Source organism: Panthera leo, chromosome C2 (assembly GCF_018350215.1).
Source record: "Panthera leo isolate Ple1 chromosome C2, P.leo_Ple1_pat1.1, whole genome shotgun sequence".
Taxonomy (NCBI): Eukaryota; Metazoa; Chordata; class Mammalia; order Carnivora; family Felidae; genus Panthera; species Panthera leo.
The window spans coordinates 94125226-94149413 of NC_056687.1; the positions used below are offsets into that span (position 1 = coordinate 94125226).

At 41.9% G+C, this 24188-nt stretch overlaps 1 protein-coding gene across 3 annotated transcripts; it reads right to left on the bottom strand.

The window, feature by feature from the left end:
* Positions 1-545: 545 nt before the first annotated feature.
* On the bottom strand, positions 546-23537 carry TMEM212 (transmembrane protein 212). 3 transcript variants are annotated; one of them, XM_042955230.1, is made up of 5 exons: positions 23365-23537; positions 13872-13931; positions 12342-12665; positions 11267-11409; positions 7986-8267 (listed from the first exon to the last, which is right to left on the bottom strand). In XM_042955230.1, the coding sequence occupies exons 1-5, from the start codon at positions 23521-23523 to the stop codon at positions 8231-8233; spliced, it is 723 nt and encodes a 240-aa protein (XP_042811164.1). In that variant the 5' UTR covers positions 23524-23537; the 3' UTR covers positions 7986-8230. The 3 variants fall into 3 exon arrangements, with proteins under 3 accessions (XP_042811166.1, XP_042811165.1, XP_042811164.1); XM_042955232.1 differs by lacking the exons at positions 7986-8267; positions 11267-11409 and adding an exon at positions 546-881; XM_042955231.1 differs by lacking the exons at positions 7986-8267; positions 11267-11409 and adding an exon at positions 1820-2000.
* Between the last annotated feature and the right edge of the window lie 651 nt (positions 23538-24188).

Consider the following 24188-nt stretch of genomic DNA (forward strand, 5'->3'; position numbering starts at 1 on the left):
CTATACTGATAAGTCCCAGGTCCAGAGCTAGACGTCTTACAGCTTCTTAGGTGACAGAGGAACATATGTTGATTGCAGAGCTGAGGTCTGAGTGGTACCTAGAGGACTTTCAGACACCAGCAATTCAGTTGTGTCTTCTGGAACATATTGTTTAGCTTCTCTAAATATCATATTTTTCCATGATATGTCTAAAATGTTATGTCTATTCAGGTAAGGTCATGATCTTGTGGTCGGCGGGTTCGAGCCCCACATCAGACTCTGTGCTGACAGCTCAGAGCCTGGAGTCTGCTCTGGATTCTGTGTCTCCCTCTCTTTCTGCCCCTCTCCCACTCACGCTCTGGTTCTCTCTCAAAAATAAATAAACATTAAAAAAATTTTTAATGTTATGTCTAAAATTTTCATTCTGTACTTGTGCATTCTCAAATGAATGGACTCCGTAGACACTGATATTCAAAGGCATCTAATAAATGTGTCGAATGAATCAACAACACTAGACACTGTTTTTGTCCTTGTGTTTAATTTTCTGCTATGTGGTTTACCTAGATAGTGTCACTGAATTCTCTCAACAAGCCTAGTAATCAGCTCTCCTCACCAGTTCCATTTGACCAGGGAGGAACCGAGGCCATTACTTACCTAAACTGACCAGAGGGCTAGGATCTGAATCCTGGTGTTTTTCATTCTGAAGTCCTGCCTGCTTTCCATTACACTCCACGGGTGCTTCTCAAACTTCAGCATGCATCAGAATCACCTGGAGGAGGGTTTCCCAACGCAGACTGTTGGGACCCAGCTCCCAAATTTTCAGTTCGTGCAAGTTCCCAGTGATGATGCTGTTGCTGGCATAGGAATCACATTTGAGAACCACTGTGCTATATTATTAAGACCTGTGGGCATAGAGACATACAGACATGTAAGAATATATGACATAGAGAATATAAGAAGCAAATCTTTGGCCAGATTAAAAGAGACCTCTTACATTTTTTAAAAAATGATTTTATTGTTGACTAATCTCTATACCCAGTGTGGGGCTCGAACTCACAACCCCAGGATCCAGAGTTGCATGCTCTACTGACTGAGTCAGCCAGGTGCCCCAAGACCTCTTACAGCCACCCAAATAAGCTGTGTCTTCTCAATTGAGAGCCACTCAACTGCTGAATGGGGTTGCCTCTTGGGAATGGTTGAGCTGTCAGGGGCATTTAGACCTTGGGACATTTGTGAAAAGTTGGCCAAAAGGACAGCTATGGTCCCTTCTTATTTTATTTTATTTTTTTAAATTAATTAATTTATTTTGAGAGACAGAGAGTACAAGTGGGGGAGGGCCAGAGAGGGAGAGAGGGGAAATCCCAAACAGGCTCCACACTGTCAGCACAGAGCCCGATGCGGGGCTTGAACTCATGAGCCGTGAGATCATGACCTGACCCAAAATCAAGAGTTGATGCTTAATAGATTGAGCCACCAAGGCGCCCCAGCTATGGTCCCTTCTGACTATTAAACTGTCATGAGTGCCATAGACAACTTATAGAGAAGCAAGGAGGGAGGCTCATTCTCCCCTTGCAGGAGACCCTTCTCATTATGGCTACTATTCTATGTTTTAATTGTGTTTGCAGATCTACAGTTGCTTTGGTAATGGCAATGAAGAAATGCTGAGCAAAATGGTTGCTTAATTTAGGTAATATAGAATTATAGTTTAATGAAACACTAAACACGGGCAAAAGGCATTTAAAGAAAACATTCATTCACTGCAAATTTGTATTTCAGATTTAAAAATTTTTATGACAATGATGATAAAATTTCCATTTTAAAAATCATAATATGTAATCAGAAAAAAACAAGGTTAATAATCTGAAAGGCATAAAATGTACAATTATCTCAACTTTTATTTTATAAGAACACAGAAAAAACTGTTTGAAGATGAAAATTATTTTGTATTTCAAAATAATGGTCACAAGTATAACAAATTTAAGAGGAACACTGCTTCAAATTTATTGTCCATTCTTTTGACCCTAGAAGAAAAAAAAAATAAAGTAGTGTTTATTTCTACAATTTATCAAAGAAAATAGAGTGTCACTTCTGACATTTAATTTAGCCTTTTTTATGTCACAGGAACCCAATGAAGGATGACTCAAGTAACAGCACCATGGTACCACTTAAGGATTTAAAAGGAATCACCAGAGAGAACAATATTGGTGATATTGGTGAAGGGGGATGGCAGAAAGATATAAAAAAGAAATATATGTGTAATAAAATATCTGGCATAAGCATAAAACAGTTCAGAAGAACCATTACTTTTGTGGGCAGGGACTGTCTAAGGAAGTGAGGAATCTCTCTGTTGAATATCTTTTTTGGTCATTTGTTATTTGTTTTGTCTGGTTTGGATTGGCTTGGGGCATTTTGAAAATTAACAGAAGGTTAAAGGGTTCTTTCTAAAATCTTTGAATGAGAGCCAAGAATTTAAATTTGATTAGAACTAAGAGGAAGAAAGCAAACATTTCTTGAACAACTATCAAGGGCCAAGTCCGTGTAAGGGTCTTTGTAGTAATTATACCATTTCACTTTGCAACATGTGGGGTAGGTGTTATCTCTAGGACTCAAAGAGGTTCAATATTGATTTGCTCAAGGCTACTCAGATGGTAGGTGACAGAGGAGACAATTATACCTCAAACTGACTTCAAAAGTACCATGACTTCTCAGGATCTCCACATACCATAAATAATGCTGAAAGCAATTCTTCAATAAGGCACTTTTCCTTGGTATGGAAGTTCATATCTACTTTTCCTCTGTATTCCTTCCTGGAGCTCTGTTTTGGAGTCCATGACCACAGTAAATTCCTGCATGTTGTGTGAATTGCTTTTAAATTTGAAATATTCCTGACATAGAGTGAGGTAAGATTTTAGCTCTGGCTAGGAATACGTAAACGTGGCATCTAGTATTGCAACCTGCTACTCTCCTGTCTTCTGAGTCTCCCAGTCCCACCATTTAGCTCACGTTAGTCAGTCTCCATTCTCAAGGAACACATATTCTTGGAAAGGAGCTACACACACATGAATGTCACATAGAGGAGCGTGGCTGTATCTTGAGTGTGAAGGGGAGTCACGGAAGGATGTAAAGCGGGAAAGTAACAAGAGCACATTGGAACTTCAGAAGGTTCAGTCTAGAGCCTGTGTGGAGGATACTTCTCAAGAAAGACAAGATTGGAAGCAAAGATGTCTGAGTGAGAGAAGATGGAGGGCTGGACCAGGGCCACTTGATCAGTACAGAGAAAGGGGGACACAGTGAATAAGGGGTGTAGCTGCCAGGATATGGTGATCAGCTCAGGTGGCAGGAGTCAAGGATGATTCCGAGTCTCAGGCTTGTCCTGAGTGTCACCAGGACTGCTGGCAACTGAGCTGGATTTACAGGAAGAAGAGCAGGTGTTGGGGACAAGGAAATGATCAGCGCCATTATAAACATCTTGAGTTTGATGTGTCTGTGAGACCCCCAGGAGAGTGTCCAGAAAATAGTCAGATGTGGAACTCATTAGAGGAGGAGAAGGAACTGGGCTATAGACATGGATGTGTGAGGTATCAGCCCAAAGGTGATAACTGAAGCCACCAGCCTTTAAGGATTCAGCAGAGCAATGGAGCCATCAGATAGATTGAAAAGGAAAAACCAAGGAGAAAGGAAGAAAACCAAAGCAAATTGTCCATGGAAGTCAGAGGGGAGAGGATTTCATGGAGAAAGTGGTCAATAGTTTCAAAGGTTGTGAAGAGGTCAAGGAAAATGTGGATTGAAAAGACTCCATTGGGCTTGGCTATGTATAGGTTGCTCATTGGCAGCCTTTGCCATAAGAGTGTCAGTAGAAGAAACGAAGAGATAAGTTGTTAAATATGGCCTAGATTGAAACTGTTCTTATAGCCCGTGCTCTTCAGCACTAGGTTTATTATGAACTCAAAGCAAGGCATCATTTGGATCTGGTATGTAACCAACTAAAGCCATGGAGTGTCCAGTGGCAAGCTTCAGTACCTCATTGAGTTGAACCCCAGGAAGAAGTCCTTTTGATGCCTTCTATTAGGTTCTTAAAATGGCTTTTTATTAATGACGGGCTATGAAACCCTAAATGATAAAAGTAGGACTCACACATTAAATCCAAGGACTCTGTCTTGTCTCTCATGGTCAAGAAATCCCATGGGGTGCCTGGGTGGCTCAGATACTCAGTCTAAGTATCCGACTTTGGTTCAGGTCATGATCTCATGGTTTGTGAGTTTGAGCCCCTCATTGGGCTCTATGCTCACAGCTCAGAGCCCGGAGCCTGCTTCAGATTCTGTGTCTCCCTCTCTCTCCACTTCTTCCCTGCTCACGCTTTCTCTCTCTCTCTCTTTCAAAAATAAAAATAAACATTAAAGAAAAATTAAAAAAAAAAGAAACCCCTTTGCATCTTCCTGAGCTCTTCCCTTATTCCTCATGCTAACTGATACTAAGTTCTCTTGATTGTACCTTCTAAATATCTTTTAAATGTTTCACCTCTTCTCCATGTCCACTAACGCTACCTAATTCAAATCTCATTATTCCTCATGTGGGCTCCTGGTCCTTCTGGTGCAGGTGACATTTCCCCTCAGTCCCTGTAAGTCAATGGGGGACCAGAATATGTCTTGCTCATCCTTCTGTCTCTACCCTTCAGCTTTTAGCATGGTATATGGCAAATAATATACGTTCACTAAATGTTGAGGGGCAAGTATAAATAATGAGTGTTGTATTTAGGGCTTTGGAATCAGATTCCTCAACACGTGATAGGAGGGAAGTCATATACTAGTGAACACAAGATACTCCTCTTGTCAGATAGGTACTAATTACCATCCAGCGCTTAGCAATTCTATTGCTTTAACTAGCAGCGTTCTTTCTTATCCATGACACTAGGTTAGTTACATGAAATAAGAGGAGAAAAACATTTGGAACAACCTTTTTGCACATAAACTGGAGTTTAAAACTCCTTACTTATTTGGTAAAACAATGGTTAAGTTCTGCAACTACACAGATTGGTCTAGAGGATATAATGCCAAGTGAAATAGGTCAATCAGAGAAAGACGCATACCATACAATTTCACTCCTGTGTTGGGTTTAAGAAACAAAATGAACAAACAAATTTAAAAAAGGGACAAACGGAAAAACAGACTTTTAAACACAAGAACAAACTGGTGGCTGCCTGGTGGCTTGCCAGGGGGAAGGTGGGTAGGGGAACGGGTCAAATAAATACAGGGGATCAAGTGCACAGAGAGTACACTTATCTTGATGAGCACTGAGAAAACACATAGTATTGCTGAAACATTATATCATACACCTAAAATTAATGTAACACCATATATTAATTTTGCCTGAATCATAAAAAAAGACAACCAACAAGATAATTCTGATTGGTTTGATATGACAGACCGAATACTGAGCAAAGAAAGTTGTTTTCCCAAAGTGGTTAAAGCGATCTATAAATCTGTGACAACTCTCATATCCATCTTGATTGGATAATATTGCTAGTGCATATTCCTTCTTTTTTTAAAAAAAATTTTAATGTTTATTTTATTCTTGATAGAGAGAGAGAGAGAAAGAGAGAGCAGGGTAGGGGCAGAAAGAGAAGGAGACACAGAGTCTGAGGCAGGCTCCAGGCTCCAAGCTGTCAGCACAGAGCCCGATGCAGGGCTCGAACCCACGAACTGTGAGATCATGACCTGAGTCGAGGTTGGACACTTAACCGACTGAGCCACCCAGGTGTCCCTGGTGTATATTCCTTCTTGAGCTAGCAGGGTAAAGGCTATGTGGGGTACCCCAGCGACACATCAACATGGCTTAGGACAGGTGAAGAGCCACCCCTGGTTGCTGACAGTCCTCCCTTCTGAGTGTTAATCTTCCCCAATGGAATAAAGTTTTATTTGAAAATCACAGACCGAGACCGATCTGGAAAGGTCTTTGGACGTGGCTGGCCAAGCCCTGTGGTGTTAGAGATGAGGAAGCTCAAGTCCACAACTACTGATGTGTGCAGGGGTGAACTGCTGCCTTACCCACTGTCCCTGCTGGCTGGTAGGGCCTGTTTGGGAGGGAAGTGACATTGTGTCATTCCTCAATCCTCATAGCCTTGATTGCGTGTCACCCTATTACTTTGCTCGTGGGTCTCTCTCTTCTTTCCTGGGGGAATGAACTCAGGTGCCCAATAACAGCCACTGCATATTCTCTTCGTTAATTAATACAATGCAAAGTGTCCAGCCAACATTGTTACCTCCCTAAATGGCTTTGTGCTCACATATTGGCACCATTTCAGTCATTCTGACATATTCACTAGTATAAATTCAATTTTCTTTGTTGAAACCAAATTTATATGATTATAGAGAATGGAGGTTTCTGACTTCTGCTCAAGTTTCTGCTCTTTTAGAAAGCAAAAATTTCTTCTGTGTTTTAAATATATATCTTATTTGTTTTAAATACAGCACTTAAAGTTTGTTGAAAAATATATTCATAATAATAACATTAAAAAATTTTTTTAATGTTTATGTATCTTTGAGAGAGTGAGAGAGAGGGAGAGAGAGAGAGAAAGGAGACAGAGCATGATCAGGGGAGGGGCAGAGAGAGTGGGAGACACAGTATCTGAAGCAGGCTCCAGGCTCTGAGCTGTCAGCACAGAGCCTGACGCGGGGCTTGAGCCCATGAATTGTGAGATCTTGACTGGAGCAGAAGTCAGGTACTTAACTACTGAGCCACCCCAGTGTCCCCATAATAATATTTTAGATTAAAAGTAAGGAGCAAGGAAAAAAAAAAACACCCTAGTAGGATATTTTATATTAAAAGATTAAATTGACTGTCAAAAGGAAAATATGTTGATACTCACAATGATTATAAAATAAAAACTGACAAAAGGCAGTTTTCAGGTTACCTCCTCAGCTATTTCTTCTGCTTTGACAAAATATCAAGCTTATTTTAATACATCACAATAGACACTTCCCTCTCATTTCCTCTCTTAGCAAGTTGCTATCACCCTTGGCATCATCTTGCTGATTAAATGAAATGAAAGTATCCTGGAAAAAATAGCTTCCATTTCTGATATGTGAGTTAATTTTTGTCTGTGAGAAACATAAGAAAGACTGTCCACAAAATGCATGCTTATGCAAAGCCACTCGGAGTCTGTAAAACTGAATACACTCTCCAAAAGGTGTGGCTCAGCAGGGTGGAGCCTGGCCTCCAGACCCTTTGAGACAAGGAGCGAATCCTGACTCCACATGGCAGGCTCAATGTCCTCATCTGTGAAAGGGGGAGAATGAGTTTTGCAGTGTTGTGAGGAAGAAAGGAGGTAAAGCACCTGACAAGTAGTCACTGCCCAATAAATAGCACCTACAATCACTCTGCTACTACTCACCAGCATTATTATTCCAGAGAACATAATGAGATCAAGGGAATGCTAATGCCCTGGATTGCAATTATTTTTCTAGATTCTGACTTTTCTATCGACCAAGTTGAGGAGACCACATAAAGGAACTCGTGAGGAAGAAATACAGTGCATTCTGACCTCTGTGTAGTCCTACTTGAGGTTTTACTTGGATCTCCCCAAGGGGATTTAGTTCCCAGAAGCACCAGAAAGACCTTGGTGTAGCCCAACATGAGGTCTCGGACCTTTAGGATGAGAGTCATGGATGAATTTATGGCAAAACACATTGCTATTGCTGATGATGCAGGGTACATCCGCTAGAAGATTTGAAGCCAATATATTTCTGCAGATTTGTCTTGTGTTTAGAGGAAGACGGTCCTCCACTGATAAATATTCTGTCCTCATATGTTTTTTCACTGTTTCAAGGGTTTACCTACATCTTTTATGGGAAGCAAATATTTCTCAATTCATTGAGAAAAAAAAATAAAACCATTGTATCACATGTTAAGGGGGAAAATATTTTCTTTCTCCTTTCATTAAAAAAAACAAAAAAACAAAACCCCAAACATAACAATGAATAATGAAAGGAAAACAGAGGGAGCCATTCCATTCCATGGGGGAGGGGCGGAGTAGCTGCAGGGGACAGCTGCAGCACGTCTGGCGTCCCAATTCTTTCCTTTCCCATCACTTTATTACTTACTGGACCAAGAATGTAGACAATTTCGGCTATGGTTGTTTTGCGTTTTAGTTTCTCAACTTAATCTTATGCGGTGCTCCTTTGCCCCCTGCACTGAGTCCTAAGCCCACAGGGTCACTTCATGGTGTTTCATGTAGCCACAGAAGCGGGGACTCTTACTCCTTTTCCAGCTCCAGCTCCTCCCATGGGGCCCTGGAAAATTTGGAAGGGCTTGTGGTCTTAGCTTGGGCCGCTGTAACAGACTACCATAGGCTGGGTGGCTTAAACAGCAAACATTTCTCACCGTTCTAGAGGCTGGAAGACCAAGATCAAGGTGTCAGCTGATTCAGCAACTGGTGAGAACCCTCTTCCTATTTGGCAGATGGCCACCTTCTTGCTGTATCCTTATGTGGTGGAGAGAGAGAGGACTCTGGCCTCTTCACCTTCTTATAAGGGCATCATGAAGTTAATCCCATCATGGGAGCTCTACCTTCCTGATAAACTTAATTATCTCCCAAAGGCCCCGCCTCCTAACACCAGCACAGTGCAGGGGGGGAGGTGGGGAGGGGGGTTAGGGCTTCGACATGAATTTTTCAGAGACACAAACATTCAGTCTGTAGCACTCATATAATGCTTTTATCAAAATCATCATAAAGCAAAACCCTTTATGCCTCTTTCAAGCATTTCTCACTGTGGTTTTAGTTGGGGACCAACTGACTGCATACGCACACACACCGACACTGTGTGACCCTCAACCAGATGCTATCTACTGTTAGCGTCTTCCTCCCAAATCACTATGTTGAAGCCCTACTCCCCACTGCGATGGTATATAGACGTGAGTCATTCGGGAGAAAATTAAATTTAAATGAGGTCATGAGGATGAGACACCCCCCACGAAGGGATTAGTGTCCTCATAAGAAGAGGACAGAGTTGGGGCGCCTGGGTGGCGCAGTCGGTTAAGCGTCCGACTTCAGCCAGGTCACGATCTCGCGGTCCGTGAGTTCGAGCCCCGCGTCAGGCTCTGGGCTAATGGCTCGGAGCCTGGAGCCTGTTTCCGATTCTGTGTCTCCCTCTCTCTCTGCCCCTCCCCCGTTCATGCTCTGTCTCTCTCTGTCCCAAAAATAAATAAAAAATGTTGAAAAAAAAAAAATTTAAAAAAAAAAAAAAAGAAGAGGACAGAGTTCTCTGTCCAGGAGCAGGGCCCAGGGAGGACAGTGAGGTGACATCCACAAGCCAGGAAAAGAGGCCTCAGTGAAGATCGACCTTACTGGAAACCTGACCTTGGGCTTCCAGTCTCCTACACCATGAGAAATAAATGTGTGTTGGTTAAGCCACCAAGTCTCTGGTATCTTGTTATAATAGTTTGAGTTGCCTGGGATGCAAGGTGACTTCAATTCTCCTAAAGTGAAAAGGCACAGGGAAGAGAGAAATGATGAATATGGTGATTCCTAAGGGACTGTTTGATAAATTTCTGAAAACGTGTTTTCAGACTTACGGAAAAACTCTTAGAAGTGAATATTTTCTATCATGAGATTGACTATTACATACATGAAAAAAAATGATTTTATTCTCTAACACAATACAATTTCCCCCAAATCTTCCTTTAAACTATCACTTTCTTCTTTCTTACAAATTTTCACAGCTTTCGATTTTCCCGATATTTACATACATTTACATGCATAAATATTCCTGTATTTACATATGCATATTTACATTGATACATTTATGAAAGAAGAGTAAATCAGCAGCATATTTTACAGTATTTATATAGCTTTTAATAAATTTATAATTTTTAATAAAATTTTAAAAATATGATTTGTCTCTTCCAGCACATAGGGAACCTAACATCAAAACTCTCTGGAGGCTCATTAAATGCAGAATCACCATGTAGAATTCTATATCCTGACCAGTGATCTGCCATTTCTTCTGAGAAGGTTATATGTTTTCTAGAATTTTGACAAACAATACATTATTTCACTGCTGGAAACTGTGCCTAGTATCACTGAGATCTCTACATGGTAACATGGTAACAAAGGTTTGCTCAAGCTGCACATGCTCCTTGTGGGCTCGGGGAGGCGGTGGTGTATTTATTAATACAGAACCTCATATCCCATTATGTCAGCCACTCATCCTTGCTAATGAAACATGATATGCCACCACCATGGATTAAGTGGTGTCAAATCATCCAAAAACGCTCACCAAAGATTTGCTGCTTGTTAAATTTATCGAGAGCTTTCACCCAAACTCGTGCTGCATTTTATGCACATGGGAAAACTCAGATTCTGTCCAGAAGTGACAGAGAATCCTGTGCTAGGAAGAGAATTTTTACCAGAATCTCTTGGGGGCATGTGCTAAAAATGCATATTCCCTGCCTCCAACCCCTGAGTTTCTGCCATAAGAGTGGGCCGGGATGAAAGCCAGAAATCTGATTTAATAAGAACCCTGGGTGATTTTGATGTTATTGATCCACATTGAGCAACATGTTGTAGTTGTGTTGGATCTTGCATCCAATTTAGAAATTACACACTTAATTTAGAAATCACTTGTTTTGAGCAAGATGGGCAAAGGCAAAATTCTAAACTTAGAGAACTTTGTTTTGTTCTCAATGAATTTTTTCTCTTTCCAGGAACTTCAGGTGGCTTCACTATTGGGTTTCCATGAGGCTGGCTTACCAAGCTCTGGACATAATTTTTCATAGTTTTCTCGCTGACCTCCATCCATTGTTAAACTTTAGGTGTCATGCCCAAAGATGGCAGCCAGATGTCTGATGCCAAGGAGTTATGGGTGGCTAACACTTTAATGTGTAGTTCTCCTGGGTTTATGTTCCTTTTAACAAAAGGGCTCTAGGAAGTTGGGATAGTCCCCACAAGGGAGAAATTTCAAATACTAAACTTCTAGATGCACTGGCAGAACAGCAGGGGAGGTCATTTTGGTCTACTAGCCTCAACTCTCAGTGGGCCTCCTTGCAAAATCAACTCTGTTCCTAAGAATGTACAGGATTTCCTTTGCAGACTTATGTAGAAGTTGAAAGGACAAGACTGACCACAAAAGGTATTGAGAGTGCCAAGTTCTTGTCTTCCAGCTTTGCTGATCTGTGCTGATATGATCAAACCGGGAAAAAAAATTGGCTAACATAACTCAAATTCACCTGACCTTAATATAAAACTAACTTGAATTATCAAGCCAGTATAAGAGTTTGCAGTGGGAAATACCTCTTTCCAGGAGGAGGCTGTTCAACCCACAATGGAGTGACCCATATCAGATGTAGGAATTTGGAATCAGAAATCACTTGTACTGTTCTCCCAGTTGATCCTGCTCTAACCCTCCTGGAGGCCAGAATTATGCATCTTGATGTCTAGCGAAGGAGAGAGGATACAATGTGGGTGACGAGAAGTCCAGGATAAATCTGAACTGTTAAGAAAAATAGCTCTGGGTTCTGAATCTGGTCCTCATGCTCAGTGGCTGTGTGATGTTGGGCAAATTACATAATTCTTTTTATTTCTTTAATATTTGTTTATTTTTGAGATACAGGAATAAATCATGAGCAGGGGAGGGGCAGAAAGAGAGGGAGACACAGAATCTGAAGCAGGCTCTAAGCTGTCAGCATAGAGCTTGACGTGGGGCTCATACAGACAAGCCGTGAGATCATGACCTGAGCCGAAGTTGGGAGTATAACTGACTGAGCCACTCAGGAGCCCTCAAATTACATCATTTTTTAGCTATAGTCTACTATGTGTGAAATGGGAAGTACACTGATACATAGTAAACATTCAGTTCATACTTCTATTACTATCATATTATTAATATTCTTCAAAAAATTTTTTAATGTTTATTTTTGAGAGAGACAGAGGGGGAGAGAGAGAGAGAGAGAGAGAGAGAGAGAGAGAGACAGTGTGAGCTGGCGATGGGCAGAGAGAGAGGGAAACACAGAATCTGAAGCAGGCTCCAGGCTCTGAGCTGTCAGCACAAAGCCCACCACAGGGCTTGAGCCCACGAACCGTGACACCATGACCTGAGCCGAAGCCGGACGCCCAACCGACTGAACCACCCAGATGCCCCAAATATTATTAATATTCTTATTAGCCATCTTAGAAAAAGTTAGAAAGGTAAATTTGTTGTTGGTGTATATCAGCCTCTTTGCTGGAGTAGAAGTAGAAATAGTGGGAAAAGTCTGATTATAAAAGATACAGTGACAAGTAAGAGAGACAGATCAGGCACTAATATGGCAGACTTTCCATTTTAGCATTCAGGATGGAAAAAACTGGTTCCCCCTTTCTGAAAACTTACATGTATGTGTCTATTCCAGATAAGTCCTGCAGAAAGCTTGATGAACACTGTCAGGGACACACAGAACATGGCGAAGCTCAGGCACAGGTCGAAGGCTTGAAGCGTCAGGTGGTACGCTTCATAGTGTGGTGGGTCCACACAAGCTGATGGGAATTTTGCATACGGAAAAGGGAAGGCAACTGCATAACCGAGGTAACCGGTCCCTGCAATCCCTGAAAATGAGTAGAAGCAATATGGACCAAGGAGAGCAGATTCCAAGGCTATCGCAAAATGAAGTGGACATCCCATAATGCTTAGAATCACAAAGGTGAAACTAGCTTCCCACTGAAAATAAAACAAAAATAAATTGTTACTTTGGAAACTAGACTCTTCAAAAGCTTCTCAGCGATGTGGAGAAAGAAAGCGTTGTTGGATATTAATCTCTTTTACTGGGAAGTGAAGGAGAAATGGGTTACAATTTTCTCTTTAGGCCCTTTTATTCTCTTCTTGAATCTACACTCTGGGAGAATAACATATCAGCCAACTGAGCCAAAAACTAATTGAATTCCATTAACAAACATGTGTTTATTTATCTTCTATCATGTGTTAAGAGCCAGCTTACGGTGGGAAAAAGATGAATACCAGAATCCCTGCCTTATCCTAGGACCTTGCTAGTCAGGGCATGGTCCATGGTCCAGTAGCACTGACATCCCTGGAAGTTTGTTAGAAATGTAGAATCTCATACCTCCCCCAGATCTACTGTATCAGAATTTACATTTTAACCAGATTCCCAGGTGACTCACACTTATTTGAGCCATGGGAAGATCTATGATCAGAACAAAGTAGTCTTTCTATATCCTGGGATTACTTGGCTCCCTACTATTGAAATGCAATATATCATAGACTTCCCATCCTTTTTTTGGGGGGGGGGGAGAAGTAACAGAGACAGTGGAAGGACATCCCAAGCTGAGGAGTTGAGCCTTAAACATACATTATTAAAAACAGAGGAGCCTATAGATCCATTTATTCAGAATGAAATTTGGGAGCATAACATTGGTTCTGTCCTCTCCAAATTGGAATACTTAAATATTTACAATAATCGCAGGAACTTGTAGTAAGTGTTTGGAGAAGAAATCAGATATAAATTATTCATTTAAGGGGCACCTGGGTGGCAGTTGGTTGAGCGTCCAATTCTTGATTTCAGTTCAGGTCATGATCCCAGGGTTGTGGGATCAAACCCTGCATCGGGCTCTGTCCAAGCTGAGAGTGGAGCCTGTTTGAGACTCTCTCTCTCTCTCTCTCTCTCTCTCTCTCTCTCCCTCTCTCTCTCTCTCCCTCCCTGTCTCCCACTTGTGCTCTCTCTCTCTCTAAAATAAAAATAAAAAATATTCATTTAAAACCAGTTTATTACTGAAATCCATCATAGTAAGGCATCAATCAGAAGGAACTCAATTATAATCGGGAATCACATTCTCTATGTTCCATCCTGAACTGGTAGAGGTTTGACCTTCAAACCTATTCAACCATCCTACTGAAGGTCTATATATTTACCAGGTATCTCTTGGTCCACTCTTTGTGAGCCACCAGCAGAAGTATACCGGTCATGATGGCCTGTGAAAAGAAAATGGAAAAATAATATCCATGATAGAATGTACCTCTGGAAAGAGTTCAATCTGTCTCACGGTTTGACAACTTTATTATGAACTAGAAAGAACAGCAAATGGCTAAATGGATTTATGGCTCTGATCTCTTCCTCATCTGGGATGACAATGAAGAAAAAAGCCATCAGTGTCATAAAGACATGATTCATACAAGCTCTTTTTTTTTTTTTTTTATTTTCTGTGCTGCCTTTGCCATTGCAATTATAACCTCCCCTACTGTAAGGTGTCACTGCAATAAAAGCTTGGCTTTATAACCCTTGCCATATGTTTTATTTTGATTAATTGTCTATCATTCATCTTTCCCACAAATTGCTAAAATTACAAATGGGAGGAACCGGAAAGGAAATGTGTCACAGAACCCTGAAAACTTGCCCAGCAACAGCATTATCTTTTACTCTTTCCTTTTCTTTTGAGATTCAGGAGCCTCAGCCTACTGGTGGGATGCAAATATGTGATCTCTGTTTCTCAAGTAACAAAGATTATAATTAGAGTGAATGCATGGTGGGACATTAATTGTTCTGGGTGCACCGGTGTTCAGCTTTTCAAAAGTTTTGTTTTGTTTTGTTTTTTAATAGCTTCCGTTGAGGGAAAAAGACCCAAAGTGCAGAATGAAAATTGTTCAACAAAGGAGGGAATGGTGTCAGGGCAATATATAATGAAAAAGAAAAAAGAATTCTGGGCTCATCTTTGATTCAGCTCCGGGTCTGGTGAAGGAGACCTTTTGTGGTCACTGAGCCTGGAAACTGCTTATTCCTGACCCATAAATCATTTGTTCCTGGTCAGGGAATGTTTTGAGGTTGAGAGAGACAACCAGGAAGAGACGTGCCTGAAACCAGATATAGAATGAGGGCAGGAGTAAAAGCAGTTACGAATTAGGTTTTTGACAGAGAAATAAACATGACTGTATATATAGTATCAACAAATTTAAGGGGGTGGAAATCAGAGCTTCTACCAATATGGTTTTGTGATATGCTGCTTTTATAGCTTCTGTGTCCAGCCTGTTTTTTTTTGTTTTTTTTTTTAGATCCAGCTTTTCATTTTCCTGGCATATTTTATTTTGAATGCCTGACTTGGAGAATTCAAGAGAGGTGGGGGAGAAGTATGCACATGTACGTTCACACAACACTTCTCGTGTGGCTCAGGCTGAAATTCCAGACGTGGCATTGCCGCACCATAAAACTCCCGTGGATAAAAACAGAACCATCTGTAGTCGAAAGAGGTTGGCTTGATTCTCAAGAGGAAAGTTTCCAAGGGACCCTGTGGAGGTTGAGCCAGCATAAATAGCACAACAAAACAGAATTATTAAGAGCAATTGAACATTGATGTTGAGCCGGGGGCCAGTCTACGCTTTCAGAGGCAAAGGCATCCAATGGGCACGTTACTCCTCTACGGGCGAGAAACACAGGGGCAAACAAGAGAAAAGTGAAGGGTACACTCCTCTCCTGGTGTAACTCCAAGGAGAGAGCTGACATTATTAGACGCTTAGATTCCAGGTTGCCTTAACCACTTTGGCATGAACCGTTTCTTTCCTTTCAAAAGTTGAAAAATGCAGCCGAATTGCAGTCGCCTGATATTTTGGTTGTAGCTGCCAGCTTGAATTTTGCTTTGTTTACACAAAACTTTGAAAAGATCTTTCATGGAGTAGGCTGGTGTATGAATGCCATTCAGTAACTTGGGAAACCCACCCTGTGGACGGAGGTGGCTCAGGGGCGAGCACACCCATCTTCCCTGGTGCCCCTGTCCAGCATGCTTGCGAGACAGAGGGCGGGTGTCCCCTGAGTCATAGCCTCCTGTTTTCTTGCTTTCTTTTCTTTTTTAAACTCTTGTATTTAGACAGGGAAGAGGGAAGAAAGAAAAAGGAAGAGTTTTGAGGGTAGGGGAGAGAAGTCAAATGGGAAAAGGAAATGTGAGAGGCGGTGTCTGAGAGGCAAGAGCTGGGCACAACAGGGCAGTTGGGTTTCAGAAAGGACCCAGAGGGGGTGCCTGGGGAGGTAGGAGCCCGGAGAGAAGGCCCAGTCCTGCACTCTGCTCTCTCTCTACTCTTCTTGGCAGGCTAGCTTTCTGCTCCACAGGCAGTTCCAGAGAGATTGCTTGGGGTTTGCAACGGTAGCAGCTAACACTCTGGTCGGATGATAATTGTGGGCCCTCCCACAGGCTCTTTAAATTGCCCCCTGTAAAGGACATAAAGGACTAAAGGTTCCCAGAAGCAGACGAATTGAAGGAAGCGGGGAGGCATCACAACAGTAATAGAAACTTTTAGAGGGATCACTTTATTTATTTATTTTGAGAGAGAGAGGGAGGGAGAGAGAGCCTGACAGCACAGAGCCTGACACGGAGCTCGAATTCACGAACCACAAGACCAGGACCTGAGCTGGAATCAAGAGTCAGATGCTTAACTGACTGAGCCATCCAGGTGCCCCTAGAGGAATCATTTTAATATGGGCTAATTTATTCACTTATAAACATCTGTTGTGAGTCTACTGCCAACAAGGGATGTGATAGGCACTCTGCAGATGGCATAATAGCATAAATTAACATTTACTGAGCCCTTACTGTATGTATGCCAGGCACTACACTAAACATTTTACATACGATAACTCATTTAATCCTTATAACGATGGAGATCTTCTCCGACTTTAAAAAGTTTATTTATTTATTTATTTATTATTTTAAAGAGAGAGGGAGTGCGCATGAGCGGGAGAGAGGGGCAGAAGGAGAGAGAGAGAATCTGAAGCAGGTTCCACACTCAGCATGGAGCCTGACATGGGGCTTGATCTCACTACCACCAGGAGACCACGGCCTGAGCTCAAACCAAGAGCTGGAAGCTTAACCGACTGAGCCACCCAGGTGCCCTGATCTTCTCCTACTTTTTAGAAGATGGAACAGAGAGGATAAATAGGACAAGCAAGCTCACCAAGTAATAATCATACACACAGTGGCTCCAACTTTCATTGGAATTTGCAGTCCAGATGTGAAAGTAATGTGCGTATAAGAGTGTCCACAAAATGAGGCAGGAAGAGTGAGTACACTCCGTGTGAGAAGGGCCCAGTGACAAGATACCGCTTCCAGGGGGGATGATCGTGGAAGAAAGCAGCATGGGGGAAACGGGACCCGAAGCAGGTTTGAGGGATGGGTGTGATTTCAGCAGGAGATGGCAGAGGGAAGGGCAGTCTGGGCAGTGGGAGAAATGCATGTAAAGGTGGGAAGGTGGCAGCCAGGCTTGGGAAACAGTGAGACAGGGGCCCAGAGGGGCAGGAGCTCTGGTTCCTGGTAGAAAAGAGTAGGAAATCAGGCTTGAAAGCCACATGAGGCTAGGTTGAGAAGGGCCTCAAAATTCAGGCTAACATATCTCGGCTTCGTTTGGACAATGAAACAACACTGAAGGTTTTTGAAGGAGGAGCTTGACTGACACAGCAGAGGTCTAGAAAGACAAGCCTGTGCTCAAGTGTGTGCTGGGTAGGAATGAGGTGAGGCCTAGGCGTCTCTGTCAGAATTGGGTCTTCAAAATTTTTTTTTTTTTTAACATTTATTCATTTTTGAGAGTAAGAGAGATAGAGCATGAGCGGGGTAGGGGCAGAGAGAGAGGGAGACACAGAATCCGAAGCAGGCTCCAGGCTCTGAGTTGTCAGCACAGAGCCCGACACGGGGCTCAAACTCACAGACTGCGAGATCATGACCTGAGCTGAAGTTGGACGCTTAACTGACCCACCTGAGCCACCCAGGTGCCCCATTTCTGTTCTATTCTATTCTATTCTATTCTACTTTTATAAATGCTGCTAGCTATGCAATAGATGGATTTTATGATTCATTAATGAATGGGTTCCCACAGTTTGGCTATCAAAGTCATGTAGGCATGAAACCTGGGTGGGGGTGGGAAGTGGTAAGGAGTTGAGGGGGAGGTGGTGCCCAGTGAGCATGAGAGGAAAGAATGGATAAGGATATGCCTCACGAGAAAAATAAAAGTTAGCTAGCAACTGACTGGATGCGGTGGGGTAGGAGTGAGGCTGAGGGTGGGTTGGTTTAGGGCACTGTTGTCAGAGTGGTCTTAGGACCAGCAGCATCGGCATCACTTGGAAACTTGTGAGACAGGCAGAGTCTCAGGCCTCACCCAGATTTTGTAAATAAAATTTTAAAAATGTTTATTTATTTATTTTGAGAGAGAGAGATAGAGACGAGAGAGAGAGAGAGAGAGAGAGAGAGAGAGAGAGAGAGGGAGGGAGCACGAGCAGGGGAGGGGCAGAGAGGGAGAGAGAGAATTCCAAGCACAGTGCAGAACCCAAAATGGGGCTCAAACCCTCTAACTATGAGATCATGACCTGAGCCGACTGAGCCACCCAGGTGCCCGGCCTCACCCCAGATATCCTGAATCGGAGTGTACATTTTAACAAGATCCCCAGGTGATTCATATGCACATTACAGTTTAAGAAGCACTAGTTTGGAGGGAAGGGTTGAAATCAAAAGTCACTCTAGGGTTTGAAATCGAGTTCAAAGCCAGGAAAGTCTGGAGAAGAAATCACTGCTTTTGGTGGTGAGATGGTTTTTGGGGAACAAGCCGGGCTTACAGAAGTTTAGGATATCTAAGCGGAAATTGGCCATCAGGTGTTTGGAAATCTCAGGACCACTGAAGCTATAAGAGGCTTGAGTGATGATGGTACAATCAAGTCCCTTCTCTGACAGGGGAGGAAACTGGGACCTGCACGGGACGTCTTGCCCACCTTTCCCCAAGTTCCTGTCTCCAGGTAGGCTTCTGGATACAGCACTGTGGCTTGCCATTAACTAAGTCACTGGAGGGTGCCAAGCCACGTTTTCCGGGATTCAAGTAGAGCCCAGTCCATCAGGCACTGTGATCTTGCTGCATACTTTCTGGCAGCTGATGGCCTTTAAATAACCTAGTTCAGAAATCCTAGGAAAACTGCTTATCATGTGGCTATCAGAGTAGAGTGAGGAGAGTTCTGAGGACCGATACTTTGAAGAATTCAGAAAGTCTCAAATGAAGGCACTGAACAAATGCAAAGTTCTGTTCCGCTTGTAAAAATCTATCTTTTCTAAGTCTCCGAAGGGATATGGAGTCATTTGCAAAAGGAAATGTCAATAGGATTGAAATGCACACATTGTCTTTCCACCAAAGGAAGATTCACTCTTCAGGCACATTGAGAAATGGGAAGGAAGGAAAGTTGTGGCACGAGTCAGAGACCTTTTGTAGTTGACCCCGATCAGACAGAGCTGTGCTTCACTGGGAAACTCACTAGAAAAAGAAAAAAAATCACATTGTTCCAAATTTAGACATTACTGAAAGAGTGAGCACTCTTATTGCTTTCCTTTTCATGACGATTTTGTCCTGCTTTAGTGTGAATACTGGCTTGACTTTTAGTCCTTGCAACCTAATGAGAGTTCACTGATATGATGCATTTTGTACCACCTGAGCACGGACTCATTCCCTTATTCAACCATATTTATCAAACAGTATTTATGGAACACCTAGTATGTGACTCATTCTGTTCCAAGTGCTGGAGGCACAGCAGTAAACAAAATAGAAAAAAAAATCCCCACCGTTGTACAATATACATTTTGTTGGGAGGGGTATTAACAAACAATAAATAAATACATTATGTAGTATATTAGATGGTGATAAGGACCATCAGGAAAAGAATAGAGTGGGGAATGAGAGACTGGGGATGCCAGTTGTGGGAGAGACTTACAATTTTATTTTATTTATTTATTTTTAAAGTTTTATTTATTTATTTTGAGGGAGACAGAGTGAACAAGCAAGCAGGGGAGGGGGAGAGAGAGAGAGAGAGGGAGAGAAAGAATCCCAAGCAGGTTCTGCGATGTCAGGGCAGGGCCCAATGCCGGTCTCGATCTCAAGAACCATAAGATCATGACCTGAGCCAAAATCAAGGGTCTGATGCTTAACTGACTGAGCCACCCAGGCACCCTGAGATTTACAATTTTAAATAGGGAAATGAGGGTAATAAAGGAAGGCATCAATGAGAAAGTGATATTTCTTCAAAGAATTAAAAGGAGGTGAGAGAATAAGCCTTGTGTGGGAGGAAGCTCCAGGCAGAGAACAGATAGTGCAAAGGCCCTGAGGCAAAAACACACCTTGGAATATTTGAAAACAACAAGGAGCCAGTGTGATGACTAAGGGAATGGAATGAGCTAAGGGAAGAGTGGTAGGAGATGAGGTCCCAAAGCTAACAGGATGGGGAATTCAGCCACTGGGCAGGGAATGGAATGGGGAAGTGAGCAGGCAGCAAGAGGTTAGGATCAAAGCGTTTGGACAGATATTGGGCACGGATGGGATTCAGGGCAGGCAGCCCCCAAATACGCCACTTTGGTGTATTGATTACTTTGAATTAAAGTTACTTAAGCAACTGGTGCCAGAACATTCCTCTGTCCCCCTGAAATCAGGAAATGAATTCCCCATGTGAAGGGTACCCTCCCAGCACCTGGAGGGTAGAAATTTTCCTCGCTCACAGCACAGACGAAAGGCATGGTATTAACTAGCATGTGTGTAGAGCTTCAAAACCGGGGAAGCTCTTTATTACACAATCTTTGTTCAAATTTGGTCGTTCTCACTGAGCATCTTAGGGTTAGACAGCTCTGCATGGACTCTCTTTACCTACAAAATTCCTCATGTTATAGGTAAGGCAGTGTATAACTGGCTGAGTGAGGGTCCTGCTCTTGACCATATACCAAGAATGTCAGAATCTGGACTTGAGCATAGGCTCTGTCTCCCCAAATCCTACCTTTCGGATTCCAATTCCCTATGCCATTGGTCTCAAAATCAAATAGCCACCAACTAGCTGTATGCTGGAGACAGACCTTGTCATTTCTCTGGGAGTAACTGATAAAACAGATACTGGCATAGAGCAGATCTGTATTCAATAATTTGTGATCCTAATCAACTCTCAGTGTCTGCTGAATGTTCTAGGATAGGCTGCAGGGATAGGCAAAGAATTACAAGAAAGGAATACAGAGTTGGACTACAATTATGGTTTTATTAAACACTGGGTCAGTTCTGTAGTCAGAATTAAAAAAAAAATTAATAGAATAGAAAATATCAATTCATTTGACACAGAAGGTAAAATATTGTTTTTTTGAAGCTGTTTGTTCTATGTTCTATATATGTATCAAAATCTAACTACTTATCTAGAGAGAACTATATACATGCAACTATGTACATTCTAGGTCCTGGATGTAAAATGTTTTTCTTACTCTGGGTCATCAACAGAAAGTGTGCAAGCTGCTTGAATAAATGTCACTGTCATTTTTGCATTCTGGTAAATGTTTAATAACTCTTTCTTTGAATGAACATATGGTTTCAGGTAGGAGATGAGGAAAAGAGCAGACCGGCAAGACTGGGAGGTAGATGTAAAAGAAAAAAAAGAAGGGATGCCTGGGTGGCTCAGTGGGTTAAGCGTCTGGCTCTTGATTTTGGCTCAGGTCATGATCGCACAGTTTGTGGGCTTGAGCCCTGCAATCAGGCTCTGTGCTAAGGGTGCAAAGCCTGCTTGGGATTCTCTCTCACCTTCCCTCTCTGCCCCTCCCCCCACTTGCTCTCTCTTTCTCAAAATAAATAAATGAACATTTAAAAAATTAAGAAGAGAAAAGAAAAAAGGAAAACATCATCAAAGTGTTTCCTTGTTCAGTCCCACACTTGCACCATTTGGCTTTCTCCCATCTACTCACCATCCTTAAGTCCCACTAGATGGAGTTTTTAAAAATTGAGACCTTGTTTGTTTTTTTTTTTTCTCCCCCATTGTTAACTCAAGCATGTAGTAGGTTATCAATACATATTTACTTAATAAATAGATTAAAATTGTATTTTATAGCATCTTGCTTTTAGGTGATATCTTAGTTAAAGTTAGATTTTTTAAGACTTAGAGTGTTGCCTCTCCCAAGACTGGCTACATTTCAATAGAAAACTCCTTCAGATCAAAAGGCTTTAAAGTCTAATTCTCTAGTCTCCAATGGTGAATGTCATGCATCACAGGAAACAATGAGAGAAGGATTTGTTGCAAGCCTCTGTAACTCCTCTTAAATCATACCACCATGGAAGACACCAACTCACAAGGCTAGATGTGTTCATTTCTCTGACGCAGAGGGCTGGGGTACCGGTCTAATCCTTCCTTTGTACAGTCATTCAGTAAATAGACATGGAGCAGCTACTTGGTGCCTACTTATATTTGCCACATGCACACTTGCTAATGAACTGTGAAGTTAGTGAAGTACATCACCCAAATTCTTGAATTATTTGCAGTTCAAACAGTTGCGTGCAAAGAAAAATGTGGGAGAACTAAGGTTTGGGGCTTGCAAATCCTTGGATCATGTCAACACACCTGAGTATTTCTAGTGAAAGCATTCATCTGAAGATTATTTTACTCGGTTCTCCATTTTTTTTTTTACATTTTTTATGGTTTACATATTTCTTTTCTAAAATTTAAATTTTAGTGGCACCTGGTTGGTTCAGTCATGAGAACATGTGACTCTTGATCTCAGGGATGTGAGTTTGAGCCCCACATTGAGGGTAGAGATTATTGAAAAAAAAACAAAAAAAACAAAAAAAACTTAAAACAATAAAATTCAAATTTCAAAAGATAGATTCCAATTTCTCAGAAAACCAAGGTGAGAAGACTAAAACAACTTTTTAAGAATTTCTTGAACAGCATTTCATTATAGTACACGTGATAGTGTATATGATAAAATGATATTAAGAAAGATTGTACATTTAAGAGACAACTAACAGAAATATATGTTCTACAGTCATCTAATTTTCTGTAGAATTTTGACTTCTTTGTATTGTTGCAAAACTTAAACAGGACATGTCATTCTTTTTTTTTGAAATGAATTAATTAATTATTTTAATGTCTATTTTTAAAAAATTTTTTTTAACGTTTATTTATTTTTGAGACAGAGAGAGACAGCATGAACAGGAGAGGGGCAGAGAGAGAGGGAGACAGAATCCGAAACAGGCTCCAGGCCCTGAGTGGTCAGCACAGAGCCCGACGAGGGGCTTGAACTCACGGACCGTGAGATCATGACCTGAGCTGAAGTCGGACACTTAACCGACCAAGCCACCCAGGCGCCCCTTTAATGTCTATTTTTTGAGAGAGAAAGACAGAGCATGAGTGGGGGAGGGGCAGAGAGAGAGGGAGACACAGAATCTGAAGCAGGTTCCAGGCTCCAAGCTGTCAGCCCAGAGCCCCATGTGGGGCTCTTGAAATAGTGAACCATGACATCATGACCTGAGCCGGAGTCGGACACTCAACTAACTGACTGAGCCACCCAGGAGCACCCCCAAAAAGACACGTCATTCTTTTTCTTCTTTCCCTCCCTTCTTTCTATACTCTCTCAATATATGTAATAAAATATTTTCCTACCAAAGCTCCATTCCAGATGGGGCAAGCAATCCAGACATTCCATCCTGTGAACCAAAGCTTGTAAGAAAAGACAGGGAAGAAAGCGATAACTCCAGAGAATACACTGAGAGTCCCCAGAGAAATGAGAATTCGGCCAGCAGCCTGGGATAGGCTCTGCATCTTCTCTGTGACTTGGGTCCTGGATCTCAAAGATATTTTGTTACCAAAACATGAGGGTATGTCAGGCCTCAGTAAACAGAAGTTTCTTGGAGACAGTAGACATGACGCATGTGGACTGTTGATCTACTTGGAAACAAGCTTGCATTTGTTTCACCAAAGATAGTGAATTGTAATGAAGTAATCCTTGACATAAATTTGATACAATTAATTCTAATACTAGTTTCCTGAGAGAAAGAGAAAGAGAGAGAGAGAGAGAGGGAGGGAGAGGGAGAAGTCATTCCTTGTTTTGGATTTCAGCCTCCATTCCCTTCATTCTGCCCTGTCGTGGGGAGTGCCCACTTCCTGGCTTAATCAGATTCAAAGGCTTGCTGACTGAGCTAATTGTTTCTCAACTCAACCTGCCTGGTGGTTCCAGCATAAAGCCAACATCCTTTGTGCACAATAGATCCACATTCCCAGCACAATTTCCCACAAAACAAAGTAAAAATAAGCACTCTGATCACTTTTCATTACATTTAATTTCAATGATTTCAAGCAAACGCAAAACCTCTCCCCATTGTTCAAAGTTCAGTTCTATTACCATACTTTTGAAGTTTTGATAAAGATTTTTGACACGGTTTCATTCCCAAAGGGGCATACGCTTCATCATGGAGTTCTGTCTTGTT

What these genes read in the sequence shown, in the direction of transcription:
- TMEM212 (XM_042955230.1), bottom strand. Translation starts at nt 23,523, where the DNA reads ATGCAGAGCCTATCCCAGGCTGCTGGCCGAATTCTCATTTCTCTGGGG. An exon ending in AGTGGACCAAGAGATACCTG is followed by an intron (nt 12,666 to 13,871) that starts GTAAATATATAG and finishes TTTTATTTTCAG; the next exon opens with TGGGAAGCTAGTTTCACCTT. An exon ending in TCTGGAATAGACACATACAT is followed by an intron (nt 11,410 to 12,341) that starts GTAAGTTTTCAG and finishes CTCCTTCGCTAG; the next exon opens with ACATCAAGATGCATAATTCT.